The following is an 18,326-nucleotide window of genomic DNA, read 5'->3' on the forward strand; positions in this document are numbered from 1 at the left end:
TCAGCATTATATACTACAGGAACGCTTTAAAATGAAAAATACATTTCCTACTTCATATATTTATACATGAATAATTGTAATGTGTAACTGCAATATATTTCAAAATTTGGTTACCAATCACTTTATCATGGTATAAGTGTATTTGCTATAGGAACTGTATATAACATATGAAATATATTTTCGATAAAAAAATGCTTCAATCAGTATCTGTTATAGAGTTTCAACTTGTTAACAAAACCCGAAACTCAGAAAAAAGTAAGTCCTTCAAGCACCATTAGAAATGAAATGTGGTGTTTCAAGTGGAATAAATCACAATGATGCCAAACATGGAAAAATATATTTTAATATAAAAAATGCGATTGTTTCATACATAAATAACAATGTAATATTTCAGTGGTGTGTTAATATCTTGAGAAAACCTCAGTTGCTGCATGGTTTGATGGAAGCGGATTATTGCACCAAGAGGAAATGAGGATGACGTCAGAAATGGTACGAGGACTGGGTAATATGGGCAGAATTCCTGCCTACTTCGCTATCATCATATTCACGAATTCTGAAAAGACGAAACATCATTAAAATTGTATGTGAGTATGTACATGTATATGTAAAGTTCAATCTGCAAATTCTAAGAATACACTGTGTCTATAAACTGCTGGAAATAGTTCTATAATACATTTGCTTTTTATAAGGAAAGCTTTAGTTAACAACTTCTCTTCATCCGTAATACATATGCTTATTACACTCGTATCTGCTTGTAGAGGACAACTAAACATATAGCTTTAGTTATGAATATATATTTGAGCATTAACAATATAATGATAATCTTATAATTTGATTTATGTAAAATTTTATTTCTTAAATAAGACTTCCGTCCCTTGAGTCTGATTCGGGATTGCGGAATTCATGCATGAAGTGAATAGTGTAGGGAGCCATTTCCAACGAACTACTTGACTGTCTGTCAGATAAATTTAATTGTGGCATGATATTGTCGCATCATATATATACACATAGAGATAATTCACATTAATATTCCTATTGACGACCTACTACCATACATACTGTACTCGATAAGTATCTGATTAATTGAATCTTTCACATATTGTCAACCTCTTTTATGACGGCATTTTATTCACTAATTTTCTCAAGTTATTTCCTATTTTTTGTTTTTAAGTGTGATATTATAGACTGCAATTGATTTCATCTTAGAGTATAATAACACGGATAAGAAATGTTTAAGAATAACACAGAATAAGACTCGCCTTCGTAGTTGACTTGTCCATCACCATCGATGTCAGCTTCTCGGATCATTTCATCAACTTCCTCGTCTGTTAGTTTTTCTCCTAAATTTGTCATGACATGTCGTAATTCAGCTGCACTGATAAAACCATTTCCGTCTTTATCAAACACTTTAAACGCCTCTCTCAGTTCATCTTCACTATCACTGTCCTTCATCTTTCGTGCCATCATTGTTAGAAATTCGGGAAAGTCAATTGTGCCGTTTCCTGTAATAAATTTTGTCATGTATAAAAATAGGTATCCAAATCGTTCGTTTATCTATTGGTAACAAGATTGTCCAAAAATCTTCGTTTTGCCAATTTTAACAAAGACTCATGCCTACAGATTTATAAGCAATATTTTCCACTCCTTGTCTGGTGACTATTGCCCAGCATACATATCCACATCCAACTTATATCCCCAGAAAAAAAGTTAGATGATATAAAAAAGAATTTCATATTAGTATTGCATTTAATCTTGTTTTGAATGTAATATCGCATTTTCACATACATTTGAGTTTCGTTGTAATTCCCGAGTTCAATATCACTATTCACTATACACATTTTTTTAATTAGAACATTATTTAGGTCATTGTATCAGCAGCATAATATTTAAGATGTTTATGATGCTGTTTAATTACTATCTAATTGATCAACTTTTGTGATCTATCATAACTCAAATCGAGATGGTTTTTTTTTCGCTACAATGCTGTAAGAACCAGATGTCATGGTGATATTTATTAAAAGTTGCCATACGAGTAAAAATATAATAAGTATTTAATGAGGTCATCATGAGATGTGATTTCAATAGAGCTCGATTATAATAAAAAAAAATGTCATTCTTCATATACACAATGGAATAAATATGAATAAATATTCCCAATTACCATCAGCGTCCACCTCGTTGATCATGTCCTGTAACTCAGCTTCCGTCGGGTTCTGACCTAGTGACCTCATCACTGTCCCCAACTCTTTGGTTGTTATGGTACCGTCGCCATCTTTGTCGAAAAGGCTGAATGCCTCTTTGAACTCTGAAAAATTATTGAAATTATAATTAATATGAACTCAAAGGAAGCAATGATTATGACACAATGCTACAAATATTTATATTTTCGCTCTCTTTCCTATTCGTATTGTAATCCTCTTAGATTACCACGAGTGCATGAAAACGGATGGTGTCGTAGAGTGCATTTCCATTCATTATTCGATATATAGAGGATAACTAACAGTGTCTTCAGTAATACCAAATATATTTCACGAGTGGGGCTAATATTTTGATATTTTTCACGAGTGCGCAGCACGAGAGAAAAATATCAAAATATTAGCTACACGAGTGAAATATATTTGGTATTACTGAAGACACTGTTATATATTCTGTTTATTACATTTTTTATCAACGAAAAACCTACCCCGTATGCTAACTAGGCCTACAGCGAAAGTTTGCATACGTTTACCGCTGTTCCCCCTGTCCAGGTGCTGACATCTATGTCGGGCTTTCTGATTGGTCAATTATTTTGGTATTTTCTAATCATTAATTTGATTGGTCAAATCAGCAAAAGTGATAATATCACTTTTATAGAATGAATAATTTTTTTATATTTCACTGGTAAAAATGTAATAAATAATCATTATGTGATTTCTTTAAATTCATATATGTTATCTATACGTGTCTGTCGTACGCTATCTCCGTTAACAATATATAATATAATCATCAATTTTTTTCAAAGTCAAAATTAAACCCAAGAAGTCATTATTTTTGCAGTTAAACTTCTAAATTTTATCCTGAATATTATATTTAAAAGTTATCAACCAGTGTCCTCTATCGTGAGCCGCATATCATTATGCTATTTTGTGTTCTTATCATGGTTTGTATATCTTTCCCTAATCATGGTTTGTTTGTCTTTCAGAATGCCTGACCTACGCTGAGTGATACTAGTGTTTGGCTAAGAGGATTGACTTTCGCCTAATCAAAGTGAGTATGGGACCACAACTTACCGGCGATTTGTTCTTCTGTCAGTTTGTCGGCCTGAGGATTATAACATGGAATGCATTAGTGCATTCATCTTAGAAGTAAACATCAAGTGAAGGTACAGGTATATTAATTACACGTAATAAAAACAAATGGAAAAGGTAGTCATAAGCATAAATCATTAAAAGAAATGTATAGTACTGTAGTAAAGATATTATATTTCTTGATTTGAATAACTTTGTAATATCTTTTCAAAGAATGCGCCCACATGAAGCAGTAAACATTACTGGTATAATGACATAACACCAAAAAACAGTTCAAAATCTATAATAATCAATATGATATACCAGGATCAACATGAACAGTACATCAGGTTGAATGCTAACTATATTGGAATCAACATTGAGAGTACATCAGGTTTTAATGATAACTATGTCAGGATCAACATGGACAGTACAGCAGGCTTTGATGATAACTATATTAGGATCAACATGGACAGTACAACAGGCTTTGATGATAACTATATTAGGATCAACATGGACAGCACATAAGATATAATGATAACTTTATCAGGATCAACATTGAAAGTACATCAGGCTTTAATGATAACTAAATTAGGATCAACACTGACGGTACATCAGTCTTTAAAGAAAAATGATATACTACATGTAGCAGCGAACAAAAACATGGAAGGTTGTTTTTTGCTAATACATTAATCAAAATATTATTTACCATATACATTTGGAATTAATATTTAAAAAGTATATCGAACGAACACCTTGTGTATTCATAGTAACACAGAATAACATGCAATCGGATTTTCTAGAAAGTTCTACGATATTTGATTTTCTGTGATAATAACTCTCGTAACTTTAGCATATTCATCAAATCTAGTTTAAATTATAATAATTATTGTTATCAAACTGTTAATATTACACATTATAAGGTGCAAGGCATGTGTACAAACATGAAATAGATATGATTTATTAACATACATACCATAGTGACGCTTAGAGATTGTCTGTAGTACGGCCACGAAGTCTAATAACACTGTCAGTTGTTTGTCGTGTCACTAGTCATATGTAGTAGTATAAGTGTTTGGGTAAATACGGTCTTAGCTCCAAGGAAAACCAGCTCTTCTATTGTATTGGAAATAATGTAGCTTTCATGTTTAAAGGGAAGGTTATGAAAATACGTTGACTAGAATGTCGCATTGCGGCATATCACCAAGGAAGACAAGCCTTAATTGACTAGATAGAGGTTGAGATATTTAAAACTCTTCTGTTGATAATGAGAGCATTGCGGGATTTAAAGAAAGGTATATTTAGCAACACAAGTATTTGAGAAAGCAAAAATTACCTGGGCCAATTTTCACGAATAAGATATGTTATGTACTACTTGCAGGTAGTGGCACGTTGTTTTTAAAATTATTATTTCATGTTACTTTCCTTCCGACACCCAAAACATTGCATATAAAGATATGATGCTATCCTTATCAATTTTAAAACGTATCAGTATTTCGACATGTGTCCGTATGTAACGTCTGTAACCGCCAATTTGATTAAAATGGTCAGTTCGTGTTTAACTATCTGTACAACTATAACCGCCTATCCCTGTGTAACCGGTATGACCTCCTCATATGATATAACCGCCTATCCTTGTGTCTACGATATAACCGCATGTTCGCTTATAACCGCCTATCCCTGTGTAACCGGTATAACCTCCTCGTAGGATATAACCGCCTATCCCTTTGTAACCGGTATGACCACCTGTTCGTATATAACCGCTTATCCCTGTGTAACCGGAATGACCGCCTGTAAGGATGTTAACTGCTTGCCCCTTTGTAACCGTCTGTCCCTGCATGTGAAGGCGGTGCAACAGTTTGTCCGAATGTAACCGGTTGTCACCTCTTAGCAGTCAATTGGTATGTGCCCATCTCTCTGTGTTTTACCAGCGTGACCTCCTGTCCGGGTGTAACCATGTATCCGGGTGTAACCGCGTGTCCGGGTTAAACCACCTCCCCGGGTGTAACCATGTGTCCGGGTGTAACCGCGTTTCCTGATGTAACCATGTGTCCGGGTGTAACCATGTGTCCGGGTGTAACCATGTGTCCGGGTGTAACCACGTGTCCGGGTGTAACCATGTGTCCTGGTGTAAACACAAGTCCGGGTGTAACCATGTGTCCGGGTGTAACCACCTCTCCGGGTGTAACCACGTGTCCGGGTGTAACCATGTGTCCGGGTGTAACCATGTGTCCGGGTGTAACCATGTGTCCGGGTGTAACCACGTGTCCTGGTGTAAACACAAGTCCGGGTGTAACCACCTCTCCGGGTGTAACCACGTGTCCGGATGTAATTCCCTTTTCTAATATAACCACCTTCTGGGTTAAATAACTTCCCCTGGTGTAACCACCTGTCCGGGTGTAACCACCTGTCCATCGTCTGCCGATACGCATCATGTTTGATGCCCTAATATATTCTTTTTTTTGTAATAGTTGCGAATTGGTTTCTCTTTTGAAGTTCATTAAGCAAATAAGTAATCGACTTAACTCTACGTATGTAGTGCCATTGTTATATAGTTTCATGTATGTAATTATCTACACTATGAATTTATGACAATAAAATCCTTCAGTATGCATATTTAAATCTTCATGTACGTCAATGAACGCAATACAAAGAGATATACGTCTTTTATTAATAGAAAATAATTTGATGACAGTCCCAACATAACAATATAATTCAACGCTAACAAAATATATCACATCAAATGATTATTTAATCTGAACAATTTTAACTGAAAATCTATGAACTATTAACTATTGTTGATGACTTTAATTAGCCATCAGGAACGCACTCTCGACAAAAATAAAATAGTATTGTATTTCATTGATAATCACAGTTTGGAATCAGAACTGTAGTTGCAGAATATTTCTAATTAAATTCAAACCTCCAAATATTTGAAATGATAGTGACTATATATCTTTTCAAATAAAATAGTTAATGAAGAAAAGAATTTCAGAATAGTATATTCCTTTTCAAATCTATTAGAATTATTCAAATGGATATGGTGTAATAATGCGAAATTGAACATATCTCAGTTTGACTGAGAAAAAAATGCGGAAACCTGTGTGGACGGACTAACAGACAGACAGAACGGAAACTTATAGTTCCCCCGGTCTCACCGGTAAGGGGACTAATAACTGAAACACTGCAAGAAATCAGCTCGCAAATATTTTCTGATTTTAACTTAGCATCGCCACTGTTACACTAGGTATCATACTGTAGATCTACATATTTTAGCTGTGATATTATTTTAGCAATTTCCAGCATATTGCGCCACATTACTGTTTCTCTTACGGTAAAATTCGACAATGCGATAAAATATATGTACGCTAAAACAAGAATATTTGCAGTATTTTCATGAATTATAACTTACTAATGAAAAGACAATGAATATTCTAAGGCATAATGATTCTCTACAGAAATACATTACTACCCTTACTATGGAGTTTATATAAAAGCATAAATCCTGACATGAAAGGTGGTATAGAATAGAATAGAACTGTTTCAGACCTTTCTGAAAGCCGCTACAGCTTGAGCCCTCAAAAATACATTTATGGAATAAAGATATCACATTACAGTCAATTCGATGTACAGTTAATAAAGATGAGGCATATTGTTAATGTTACACAAGTCCGGTTGGGAGAACTAATGGCACAAGTAGGCGTAAAAATAAAACTTTCTCTGGTTCCGCTCACGGATTTTCCAAAATGATGCACCTAAGGTGGTCCAATCATCATTTCCACGAACTCTGGTAAATAAGACATAAAATGTATATTAGAAAATATGGAATCTTACATGAATAACTTGCCAGTTAGCATTTAAAATATATCTTTAAAATTCATATAAACATAAACTTTTGATCCAAGTTTGTCAATGGCTGTTTTTGAAAGTGCAAAAAATATACACACCAAAATCATGTATATTAGTTTCAATATACTCTAACTAATAAACATGAATGTACATGCACGTATACTTGTGTGTGTATAAGTTGTGTGAGACGCACCCATCTAGAGTTACTTCCCCTTAGCCTTGTATTAATTTGAGTTGTTTTGTGTTATTTACGAAACAACGTATTTGAAAGTTAATTGTCGTGAAAAAAATCTTCGGGGTATCCAGAGTATTCTTGTTATCTGAGTATATTTATACAATGCTTTTACTGTTGAAACTGAATTTTTACTTCGAGTAAAGAAAGTTCTTTGAGTGACACGAGTTCGAGTTAAGGAGGTCTGACTGTATTCATACATACTCTTATAAGTCAGACGACCTTCAACTTGTATTTCCCCTTCCTTGATAAGCTTCTCAAAATCCTTGTCTGTGAAAGAATCGTTCCCTAAGTCTTGTAAAATATGCCTTAGTTCTTCTATTGTTAAATAGCCTTGTTTGTTTTTATCAAATAACTGAAAACACTTTTTGAGTTCCTCTTCTTCTGGCGTCATCTCGGGTTCCGACATTTTCTTCAACGTAGCTAGAAATTCATGGAATTCAATTGTACCGTCATCTGAAAATTAAAAAAAAAACTTAGTAGAAAGGAGAAAACAGGGGTGTAAAAATGGAAATAATGAAAAAAAGGGGGGCATATTAGTATGTTCCGATTTTGAGAATGAGACTTAACTAAGATTTGACCTAGATTAACGTGACCGGTGTCGTCGATGAAACAAAAGACGCTCACTCTTCCGGAGCGCTTGATCCTATTCTTCCTTTATAGTCTCCATGTAAATTAATATGTTTTGTTCATATGCTGGCCTTGTTACATCTCTCCTCCTCCCCCCCCCCCCCCCCCCCCCCCCCCCCTTTTTTTTTCTCTCTTATCTGACATATCTACTTCACGATAACTTGATTATTGAATAGAATTGGCATGAGAAAAACTAATAATGATATATCAAAATAACGATAAAGTTATGGCGAGAATAAAAAACAAAATCAACTGATCAAGATACAGTAGTTTGAAGGGCTATTTTTTTTTCTTTTTTATGATTTGATGATGGAGTAAAGTCAATGTCATTCCTTTCACAAAAGACTATAAATCAATCCCGTCACACATGAATCATTTTACCGACAGCCCAGATGCATTTCCATCCAAAACACATATTCTTTAACACTATAGGCATATTACTTATATCAAATGTACAATATACTGTTTAGTGAACCTAATACATGTATAACAATATATTGCTTTCCTACACATGGTTGATAGCATTCACGGAAATTTAATTTAGCTATATTTGCGGTAATTTGATATAGCACGGAAAACAAATACCCAGCGAATAGAAGTGTTTTCTGTACAATGTTTACAAGATGTGGTTCCGCATAAATGAATAACCGCGAACTTTCGAAATATTAGCCCCGTCAAATTTAACAACTATACAGTATATGTATGGTAGCTTGCTGTATATTTTCTAATTTTCTATAAGTATACCAATAGAAATTGGGCAAAGTTTATAAGCTGTATTATACATGAACATCTGGGTCAAGGGAATAAACTACTTTCTAATGGATGAAGGGTGTTTGCCAATCAGCAATCACCAATATAATACATCTTTGGCGTGATGTAACGGTGTCAATCTCCGAGAAACAAATCACCACCTTAATGTAAACATAACTTACTGTTTGTGTCCATGGCTTCTAGTTCCGCCTTCAGCTCCTCCTCAGATGTACCTTGCCCTAATTCTTGCATCACCGTTATCATTTCTTTGATAGTTATACTGCCACTGCCATCCTGATCAAACATGTCGAACGCTTCTCTGTATTCTACAAAGAAAAATATTTCTGTAAGGAAACCAGGCCCTGGACTCATGAAGCAAACTTAAGTCTGCGACTAAACTTGAACTTAAGACTGTTTCATGATCCTGGAGCCAGATAGTATGCTATATTTGAAAGTTCTGTAAAAGGACAACCATGTAATGTTAAACGGGAATAAATGTTTCAATATCATTTAATATATAAAAATAAATGTTCATAATTAAGACTATATTACAATAAATAGTATTTCTTATGCACTTCTACGAATGTTTTGTTATGGGTCTACGATACAGCACTGATTTTTTTTACATATCACCCTATGTTGACGCAATGGTTCTACGTAATAAAGATGTCATTGTAATCACACAGTGATTATATTGCGATCAAACAAGTTTAACATGCGGTTTGATAAGATTAGACATAACACCTTGAATTTGAAATATATTAATGAAGCTGTTTGAGTACTTTTCTTTAATCAAACAACCAGATATAACTAGATCTTACGTAAGGTTTGTTTGTCTCTTTGCTTGTCTACTGCAAGTGTCATTTTAAGGTGGAGGGGGGGGGGGGGGGGGGGGGTTCCTTGTAGTAATTGGTAACTACCATATATACTATATACATATATATTTACTATATTATTCTCGGAGTCAGTATTTAAAGATTTAAAGTATACACTCACCTGCTAGCTGTTCTTCGGTGAAATCGTCTGCCTGTAAATTTGAAATGATTTGACAAATTGTAAGATATCCAATACATTAGTGTTTTCATATCCGTCTAATACCAGTAACCCTTACACACTGTACCTAAATTGTGTGTTCCTTCTATTGTGTCACCCTTACACACTATACCTATATTACGTGCTCCTTCTTTGTGTCATCCTTACACATTATACCCATATTTTGTTTTTGCTCCTCTGCGGCATAATATTCCTTGTTTTGTGTTCTTCTTTTGTGCAACTCGGTAACTAGATAATTATCGAATTTACACTGATAAATATAGTCAACCTCGATGATTCGAACTTCGTTGATTTGAATTTCTCGCTGTATCGAACTACATGTATAACGCTACTAACGAACCTATGTATGATTCGAACTATTACAAATCGATTTTTTCGATGTATCGAACTTTTTTCATGGTCCCGTTAGCTATGATATTACACGTAATTGACATTTCATGATTCGAACAAAAAATTACCTGTACTGACCACCGGGCAGGTGTTTGTCGTGACCCCACGCGTCAGCAACAAAACAAAAAACAAAAACAAAACAACAAATAAACAATAAATGAATAGCAGCGTCCTCAAAATGATAGCTTATAAGACTGAAAAATATCTGCCAAATATAGAGACGCGGAAGGATATAAATTTTGCTGGATGTAATTAATTACAGATTTGAAATGGTTAAAAGAGAACATCAAATGCAGGGGTTATAATAGCGTAAATTACGTAGCTTTTGATAGTATATAACAATACAACAATTAGTGTATTACACCCGTGTTGAAGGTGGAGTTACCTCCCTTTTACAATGTATGCTACCTAACAAACAATCCTTCTGTTTTGCGATGGAATTGTCACCCTACGCATGCTTTATTGACACCTATCGATATTGTCATCAATAATTAGTGATTAATAGAGTGAATGAATGAAATATCACTATATTTTCAACGCACTGTAGGACAGGAAATTATAGCCCACCTATAACTAATCATATCGCTAAGTAAGGAGGCATATATCCGTGAGACGTACAATGGGTCGGTAATTATGATATATTGGAAGTATTGATTAAAAAACCGTGTCGTATACTGTTTCGATTTCAATCAATAACAGATTCAATAGTAACAATAAAATAAACTCACTTCAAAGGAAAAACTGATCTTGGACCTTCATACACAGCGTAGCTGAATGCCAATATTGGCTCAGTACTAAATAATACATTGTATATGCTTACTATTTAAACATTTATTCTTTTATATAGCTCTAGCATCGTAATGATATCATATATACTAAAACACAGGCTGATCTATAGAAAAAAATATTAGCCCCTATTCTTATTTGTAAAGAGAAGGAGTTGGGGCTAATATTTTTTTTGTTACTACTAACCAGAATCAGATGTCTGTGACTGAAAGTACATCATTTCACACAGTTCAATATTACAACAGGAATTATAACATAATAACACAAATGACGAAGGAAGGACATTTTACAGCTTGATGTCCTGACCGGGCCTCGAACTCAGGATTCTCTAATCTCCTAGTCGGACATACTTGAAGCTCATATTTCTGATACTATTAAATTTATATATACTGTAGCAAACCTATGTCAGATACGTATGTGCGTAAATATTCTCATCAGTTTGACCACAGATTAAGTGGCAGACACATATAAACAATTACATCAGATGTACATAGAAATATGTTGATTATCAAAATGGCACCATGATCCCTAACACTACCTTCAGGGATTACAGCAGAACCTAAGCAAGGCGATACGTACCATTTCTGTTGGTAATTATTCCTCCAATGTATTCGCGTTCTGTTGCACCAGTTTTCCTAACTGTCTTTGTCTCGTACACTGCTGTTTACCTATCGGATATGCGTCAATAATCACGTCAATAAATCATCACTGTTGATCAGAATTGTTGACACAATGTGACGTTGCTTCGCGGTGGAGATGGAAGCTGAAGCTATGACAACTGCTATGACTCCTTGCGTTAATGGGATATATCGGTGCCAGGTTAAGCCTGGGCAAGCACACTTCCCTCTGACGAGCCTAATACATTATTGACTGGCGTGAAAAGGCCGTATAGTACAGTAAAGTTCTATAGTACAATATAGATCTATGCCTTGCAAACAAAAGACGAGTGTGTATAACCTTGCACTATTACATAACTATTCATGAAATTGATATTTCTCTTAGACTGGTAATGATCACACTTCCCAATGTACAAGTGCGTGGCAAATATATCTGAAGCAATTTGCTTTAATTACATGTATCAATCTGTTATGTATTAACCAGGTATGACGTCACCTCTGTTCCAGTGGATTTTGTGTCAGTGATTAAGTCTTTTCCCATCTCCATTTTTCAAAACCACAATCAGAAATGTCATGTCCAAGCATTTATGCAGTTGCTGAAAGTCTAGCCTTTTAGTGATTCATGTTTTCGACTTGATTTAAATGAACAGTAAAAACAGTTTCCAAACAAATGGTCAATCGACAGGAATGACATTAAGGACAAGTGTACTGGTTGATCGATAAAATATAAATATATTTCATCAACGCCCTATCGGGATTTTCCTATGCAGACATTTGTGGCTACATTTTACTTAATTACACAATTTCGTACCTAGCTCGTGTCAGCTGAATATCGACAGAATATGTCGATACCTCTTACAGCATGTCATTAGAAAGTAATTGATTGAAAGGTCCCAGCAAACTGTTTGTTTGATCAATAAAATACGTGTATTAAACAAGTAAAGGGACATCCATTTTGGATTTGAACATGAGATAAGTGTTTTTTTGTACCACTTGCAAAATCATTATTAACCAGATAACTTCCTAATGGTTTGATCTTGTACCGGAGATACTGTCATAAATATTTAGAATGGTGTTAGATTATTTCGGCATTTTTGACTCTGTACTTGAGATTATAAGGGCGTTACTGATAACCTTTTAGTCCTAGTTTATGTCTCGGTTATCATTACTTTGTTGATATGTTGTCTCTTTACTTATTTCTATTCTGAACAAATTTGTGACACTCTGTCAATATTCCGTCATATGATTTTGCCTGATTTCGATACCTGAAGATATGCTACCCTTTCGTCACACTATATTGCCTGATTGCTATACTTAAAGACGAATGGGACGATATGGAGTATAAATTGTAACTATTTCCTCAAACTAGTTTGCACTCTGCAATACTTAAAGAAAATGGGACGATATGGAGTATTAATGATGCCATTACGTCATACTATTTTGCCCTATTGCGATACTTGGTGCGATGACTCGTATCACAATACACGTGTATCTATTGTTGTTTATATATATGTTACAGATCCCATTCCTTTGATGGATTTCCTGGTTTCTTTTGGAATATCTTTTTGTTATTCAATAACGATCGTTTATTTCTGTTTTGTCAATATTACCCTCTTTCTTCCAAATATTTCTTCGTCAATTTTGCTGCTTACTACATTGTATTATTGTGGAACATTTCGTTAATTTTTAAATGAAGTCAACGTGGTTTTAACTTCAACCAACAAGATTTATAGACTTTAATTCATTTTAATAAAGAGGAAATGACAATGACATAATATTTATAAAAAATGCATATGTGAAATATTTGATTAATATGTCCGTTTTTGTAGGTTATAACTTGTCCATTATTTCTTCTCCATCATCATGGTGACGAATTCTGAAATAGTAACAAAACCACATAAAAAGTGCAATATCTATCTTTTTTCACGCAATTAATAAAAAAAAGAATGATGCAAAGTTCACTCAACCATTCACACGGCGAGGTCTTTTAAATCGTTTTGAAATTAATCATGTAAAATATTTGAGTAATTTATTTTGGCTGAAAATACCTTCTATATTTTTCTAGTACTTTTCCGGTTTTTTTTTTTTTTTTTTTGTTATTGGGTACACATACCTTCGTAATTCACCTGACCATCGCCATCAATGTCTGCTTCTCGGATCATCTCGTCAACTTCCGTATCCGTAAGCTTTTCGCCGAGATTTGTCATCACATGTCGTAATTCCGCCGCGCTGATGCAGCCATTTCCATCTTTGTCGAACACTCGAAATGCCTCTCGTATCTCTTCGTTTGACTCGGTATTTTTCATCTTCCGTGCCATCATCAAAAGAAACTCCGGAAAATCTATTGTACCGTTTCCTTTAAAATTTAATTGGGATATTAATTCAATTGTATTGTCATTCGTCATACATTTGGTGATTTTTGTAACATTTGTGAGTGGCTGTAATTTGTTTATTTAGGTATATATGGTAACAATTAAACCATTTGTTTGATTTAGTAATGACTTGGTAATGATACCTTGGCCTATCACGGTACCCTCTACTAATACTGGATATATACAATAAAGGTTTTGTAATATATTTCAAATAGTGAATTAACACTCCAATTCCAATTTAGTATGATAATGGAATTAATTTCTAATTAAAACGCCCATGAAATGAAAATCAAAGTATCAGAGAGTATGCGCAAAATAGATAACTATCCACAAAACAATATTTGAACAATAATTCAATATAATCAAAATTAATTAACTGTACATACCGTTCACAAGTTAGCCATTTCTGTAAAGTATTATCATATCTCTATGTATACATTACAAGGCAAAGGTAAAACCTTCAAACCCTTTATTTAAATGTATACCTGCCACATAGAACATAGAATAAATATACATAGAATCAATTATGGTTTGTGATCTTACGAAAATGGTATACGTTCGATACACATCCTATGTAAGTAAAAATTAAAGAAACAGCTTGGGGTATAACTCAGTTATTTTTTTGTACATACCATCTGTGTCCACCTCGTTGATCATGTCCTGTACCTCAGCCTCCGTTGGGTTCTGACCTAGTGACCTCATCACTGTCCCCAACTCTTTGGTCGTAATGATTCCATCACAGTCTTTGTCAAACAGGCTGAACGCCTCTTTAAACTCTGACAGATAAAATGACAAAACATTCAAAGAGAATATTTTGTGAAAATAGTTTTTGTCCTTTTTGATGTTCTTACCCATTACCAAAGGCACATCTCGTTAGACTGGAATTTTGATTTCTTTAGGAAAAGCTCGGATATGGACTTTCCGTATTAAAGATGCATAGCATTAATAAACCAGAGTAGCTATCGAATTAACGTATGGATTATACATATGTAATTCAATGACGAAAACCGTGTTTAAATTGGTCAAGGCACAGTTTAATGGATCTTTAACATAGCAAGAATTTTTTTCTGAATATTGAAATTATACTCAGAGATTACATTTAAAAAGGCTTAAAGCTGAATCAATATAAATTAAGTCATTTCTTTTCCTAATATATCCTTTACACAAGGACAATTCGCATAACGTGTGACGGTTATTTATATTAATATATGTCTAAGCATCGTTTGCTCTTTTCTATATTCAATAGGCCTTTTTATAAATTAATGATTATCAACTCGAGTTAGACAATAAAATACTCAACCAACATGAGTCTGGGAAGATGTATATGTTGAAAAGATTATTAACAAAATCAGTTACGTATACCAATCAGTGGGGCTAACACAAATATACAAAGATATCGAACATTAAATAAAAACCATAATGTTATTCATCCAAAGCGCCACTTATGCAAGCATTTTAGAATAAAACAACAGTGAGCAAATTCGTTTGAAAAATGGAAGATTCTTGGGTATTATACAAGTACTTATATATTATTATCTAACTATACATTTCACATATTTAGTTTACGTGTTATGTTGGTACCATAATATAGTAAGCTATGTATCTGTGTGTTGAACAATTTAAACCCGGTTTCATTAGTGAAGGGAGATAATTCATTTCTGTTCGTAGATTTCCCTAAAGCTGATATGCAATGGTAACTGCTAAACATATTATGAACACACACATACCTGCTATTTGTTCTTCTGTCAACTGGTCAGACTGCAAGGAAGAAACGGTTTGTTGTTGAGAATTGAAAACACATATCAAACAAATAATTTAATGTCAAACTGTCAATATTCTGAATCAGCAGGAGTTTTTGTTGTATCAATAAAATCAATATATCCTCGTTTAATTTTTTTTTTTTTTTGTCGATTAACGTATATTAATAATGTTATCTTTAAAATAATAACAAAACAAGATTATAACAGGGGGTAAGTGAAACCGTATTTCTAATTGAAAGTCGATATACTGATGCAAAAATGAACAGACGAATGTTTTAAATGGAACATTTTAATAAAAAAAAACCACAAGAAATAAGACTTGGTGTTATAGGCTGGTCAGTGTTTTCTGATTCATCACCGACATCCACTGTCAATCAAGGATAAGCCCAAAATGAGAAGGAAGTTTTAGGTAAAGAACCACAAAGCTGCGTTTAATCACCAGCAACATGCTACCTCCCATTTCACGAGAGCATTACCCTACTACGATCCATGGAAACGAACAAAAACACTTCATTGTAGTTTGTATCTTCAGTGTTTCAATATTAATACATTACAAATTAACTCGTTGGTTTACATAATTTCCAACAACTTTTAAAGTTAATAAATGCTCCGCAGAACAAATACAAAATGTATATTCGTGAGTTTAACCCAAACAGGTTGATGAAGAAATATAACTTTTTATAATAATAATAAGTTTAATTCAAATCATGAATCTTAAAACTTTATCACATATGATACTGTATACATATGATAGATACTGTATAACACATACTTGATAAGGTATCGCCTACCTCTAATTAATAACTTCATGTATTACTTTGATATCATTTCATTTCTCTCGTTATGGTTTGTTATCGATATTGATTATGTGTTACTTCATACTATTCATTAATGAATGCAGTATGGCTATCATGCTTCACGTCGAGGTCATACATTGACGCCGCGTTCCAGTGTATTGGTATGGACTTACGTTTAATATGCATGACAGGATTGCTATCATTTACATGATTACTAAACACACCTGTATAAAACTTATACTACTTAAATTTATAATGCAAATCCTATCACGAAATTTAGCGACATGTTTTCCCCATGTCATAACGCTAAATACAAAAATATTGTTATTTTCCACAAGGGAATTTGTAATGTGATATTAACTAAATCGATTGAAATGTGCCAAAACAGAAAATGTTTGAATGTTTAAATTATGAATTGGTTTCAATGTTACTCATGCAATAAACCAACCAGAAGCATCGCAAACGAATAGATGGAATTCTCATCCGACAGGTAAACCGAGTCCCAACTGACGATTATTTTTTTAATAATGTATCTTTGTCGTCAACACATATTGAAATAGCTCAACCGGAACAACTTGTTTATGACAATGAAAGGATATTTTACTAATTCGACATTCGGGTGCAAATTATTATGCAATTAGTTTGATCTCGTACTTTTTTTCAACAAATCAATTGACATTTTTAATATCTGACAATTACGTAGTGTTCTGACAAGGAGAAGCTATAAATTGTCATTGTATTCATAAGAAATCATGCATATAGTCATTGTGGCTATGTATGTTAAAATCGAAATATACCAACATTCGAAGGCCATCGTAACGCCAAATCGATAACATAATAACAAAGAAAGAACGGAATATATATAAAGCGACCCATGGAAATTAGAAACTAGAATAAATTAAGCACATCGGCAATGTAAAATGGTGATGTACATATTATCACTTTTACTGTATGAAAATATAGATATAAACGGGTAACATTTATCATAAAACAAAACCATACATATCCAAATTCGGAAAATTTGATTTTTGATGTGATATCGGTGTCGCCACGCTGAAGTATGAAATTTTTTTAACGAAGTAAAAATTTAATTTTCGCTCAAACATCTTTATCAGTATCTTTGGTAATAGGTATAGTAACTAGGTAGTTCATGAACAATTGTTCGTTAGGAAACAGTCTATGTATTTTAAGCAAGTATTTAGAATAATATCGCAAACCTCTGAAATTCACTTCATATCCTAACGATGGTATAGTATGAATACACAGTTTCTACTAATTAATGACAGTATGTGTTGGCCATTATGGTAAGCAATATCATTCTAATAAAAACTTTCTTTGAATGCTATATAGCGATAAAACATTACGAAGAACAAATCTGAATACGAACAATATTCAACATAATACAATTTTCCAAAATGGACAATAATATAAAGAAATATATTTCGTAAAAATTATTCAAATCATGCAACGACATAAAGTAATTATGACAGTCTAGAACTTATTGTTCATGTACTCACCATTGTTATTGATGGCGATGTGGACCTTCCAATCTGGCTCTGCTATTCGGAATGAGGCGTTTTATTAATGATGAACTGGTTGTGTGTAAGTATTAATTATTTAGAACTAATAATCAACAAAATGGCGGGATAATATGGTATTTGATATATATTTCAATGAGTCAACATCGGCTCTGTTGGGCTGCACAATGGAATGCGATTACATCGCTAGTTACAGCTGGCAACAGCGTTAACGCCATTATAGATTAATATCACTCATTAAATCTCTTAAAGCTATTATTTATCACGCGCTCCCCATGAAATCTAC

General features: G+C 33.6%; 2 protein-coding genes across 3 annotated transcripts; both read right to left on the minus strand.

Moving 5' to 3' along the window:
- Nucleotides 1–325: 325 nt before the first annotated feature.
- Nucleotides 326–18,076, minus strand: LOC117324675 (calmodulin-alpha-like). Its single transcript, XM_033880613.1, has 7 exons — nt 18,020–18,076; nt 15,673–15,703; nt 14,578–14,721; nt 13,687–13,929; nt 2,162–2,305; nt 1,260–1,502; nt 326–553 (listed from the first exon to the last, which is right to left on the minus strand). The coding sequence occupies exons 1-7, from the start codon at nt 18,020–18,022 to the stop codon at nt 525–527; spliced, it is 837 nt and encodes a 278-aa protein (XP_033736504.1). The 5' UTR covers nt 18,023–18,076; the 3' UTR covers nt 326–524.
- On the minus strand, nt 5,920–12,972 carry LOC117324646 (calmodulin-like). Of its 2 annotated transcripts, none has more exons than XM_033880574.1 (5): nt 11,536–12,972; nt 9,724–9,754; nt 8,910–9,053; nt 7,548–7,803; nt 5,920–7,053 (listed from the first exon to the last, which is right to left on the minus strand). In XM_033880574.1, the coding sequence occupies exons 1-5, from the start codon at nt 11,536–11,538 to the stop codon at nt 6,951–6,953; spliced, it is 537 nt and encodes a 178-aa protein (XP_033736465.1). In that variant the 5' UTR covers nt 11,539–12,972; the 3' UTR covers nt 5,920–6,950. The 2 variants fall into 2 exon arrangements, with proteins under 2 accessions (XP_033736465.1, XP_033736466.1); XM_033880575.1 differs by having other exon boundaries at nt 6,701–7,053; nt 7,552–7,803; nt 11,536–12,125.
- Nucleotides 18,077–18,326: the final 250 nt, after the last annotated feature.

This window comes from Pecten maximus, chromosome 3, assembly GCF_902652985.1.
Source record: "Pecten maximus chromosome 3, xPecMax1.1, whole genome shotgun sequence".
Taxonomy (NCBI): Eukaryota; Metazoa; Mollusca; class Bivalvia; order Pectinida; family Pectinidae; genus Pecten; species Pecten maximus.

What these genes read in the sequence shown, in the direction of transcription:
- LOC117324675 (XM_033880613.1), bottom strand. An exon ending in GACAGAAGAACAAATAGCAG is followed by an intron (nt 14,722 to 15,672) that starts GTATGTGTGTGT and finishes TTTATCTGTCAG; the next exon opens with AGTTTAAAGAGGCGTTCAGC. An exon ending in TGGACAAGTCAACTACGAAG is followed by an intron (nt 554 to 1,259) that starts GCGAGTCTTATT and finishes TCGTCTTTTCAG; the next exon opens with AATTCGTGAATATGATGATA.
- LOC117324646 (XM_033880574.1), bottom strand. An exon ending in AGAAGCCATGGACACAAACA is followed by an intron (nt 7,804 to 8,909) that starts GTAAGTTATGTT and finishes TTTAATTTTCAG; the next exon opens with ATGACGGTACAATTGAATTC. An exon ending in CGTCTGACTTATAAGAGTAT is followed by an intron (nt 7,054 to 7,547) that starts GTATGAATACAG and finishes CTTATTTACCAG; the next exon opens with AGTTCGTGGAAATGATGATT.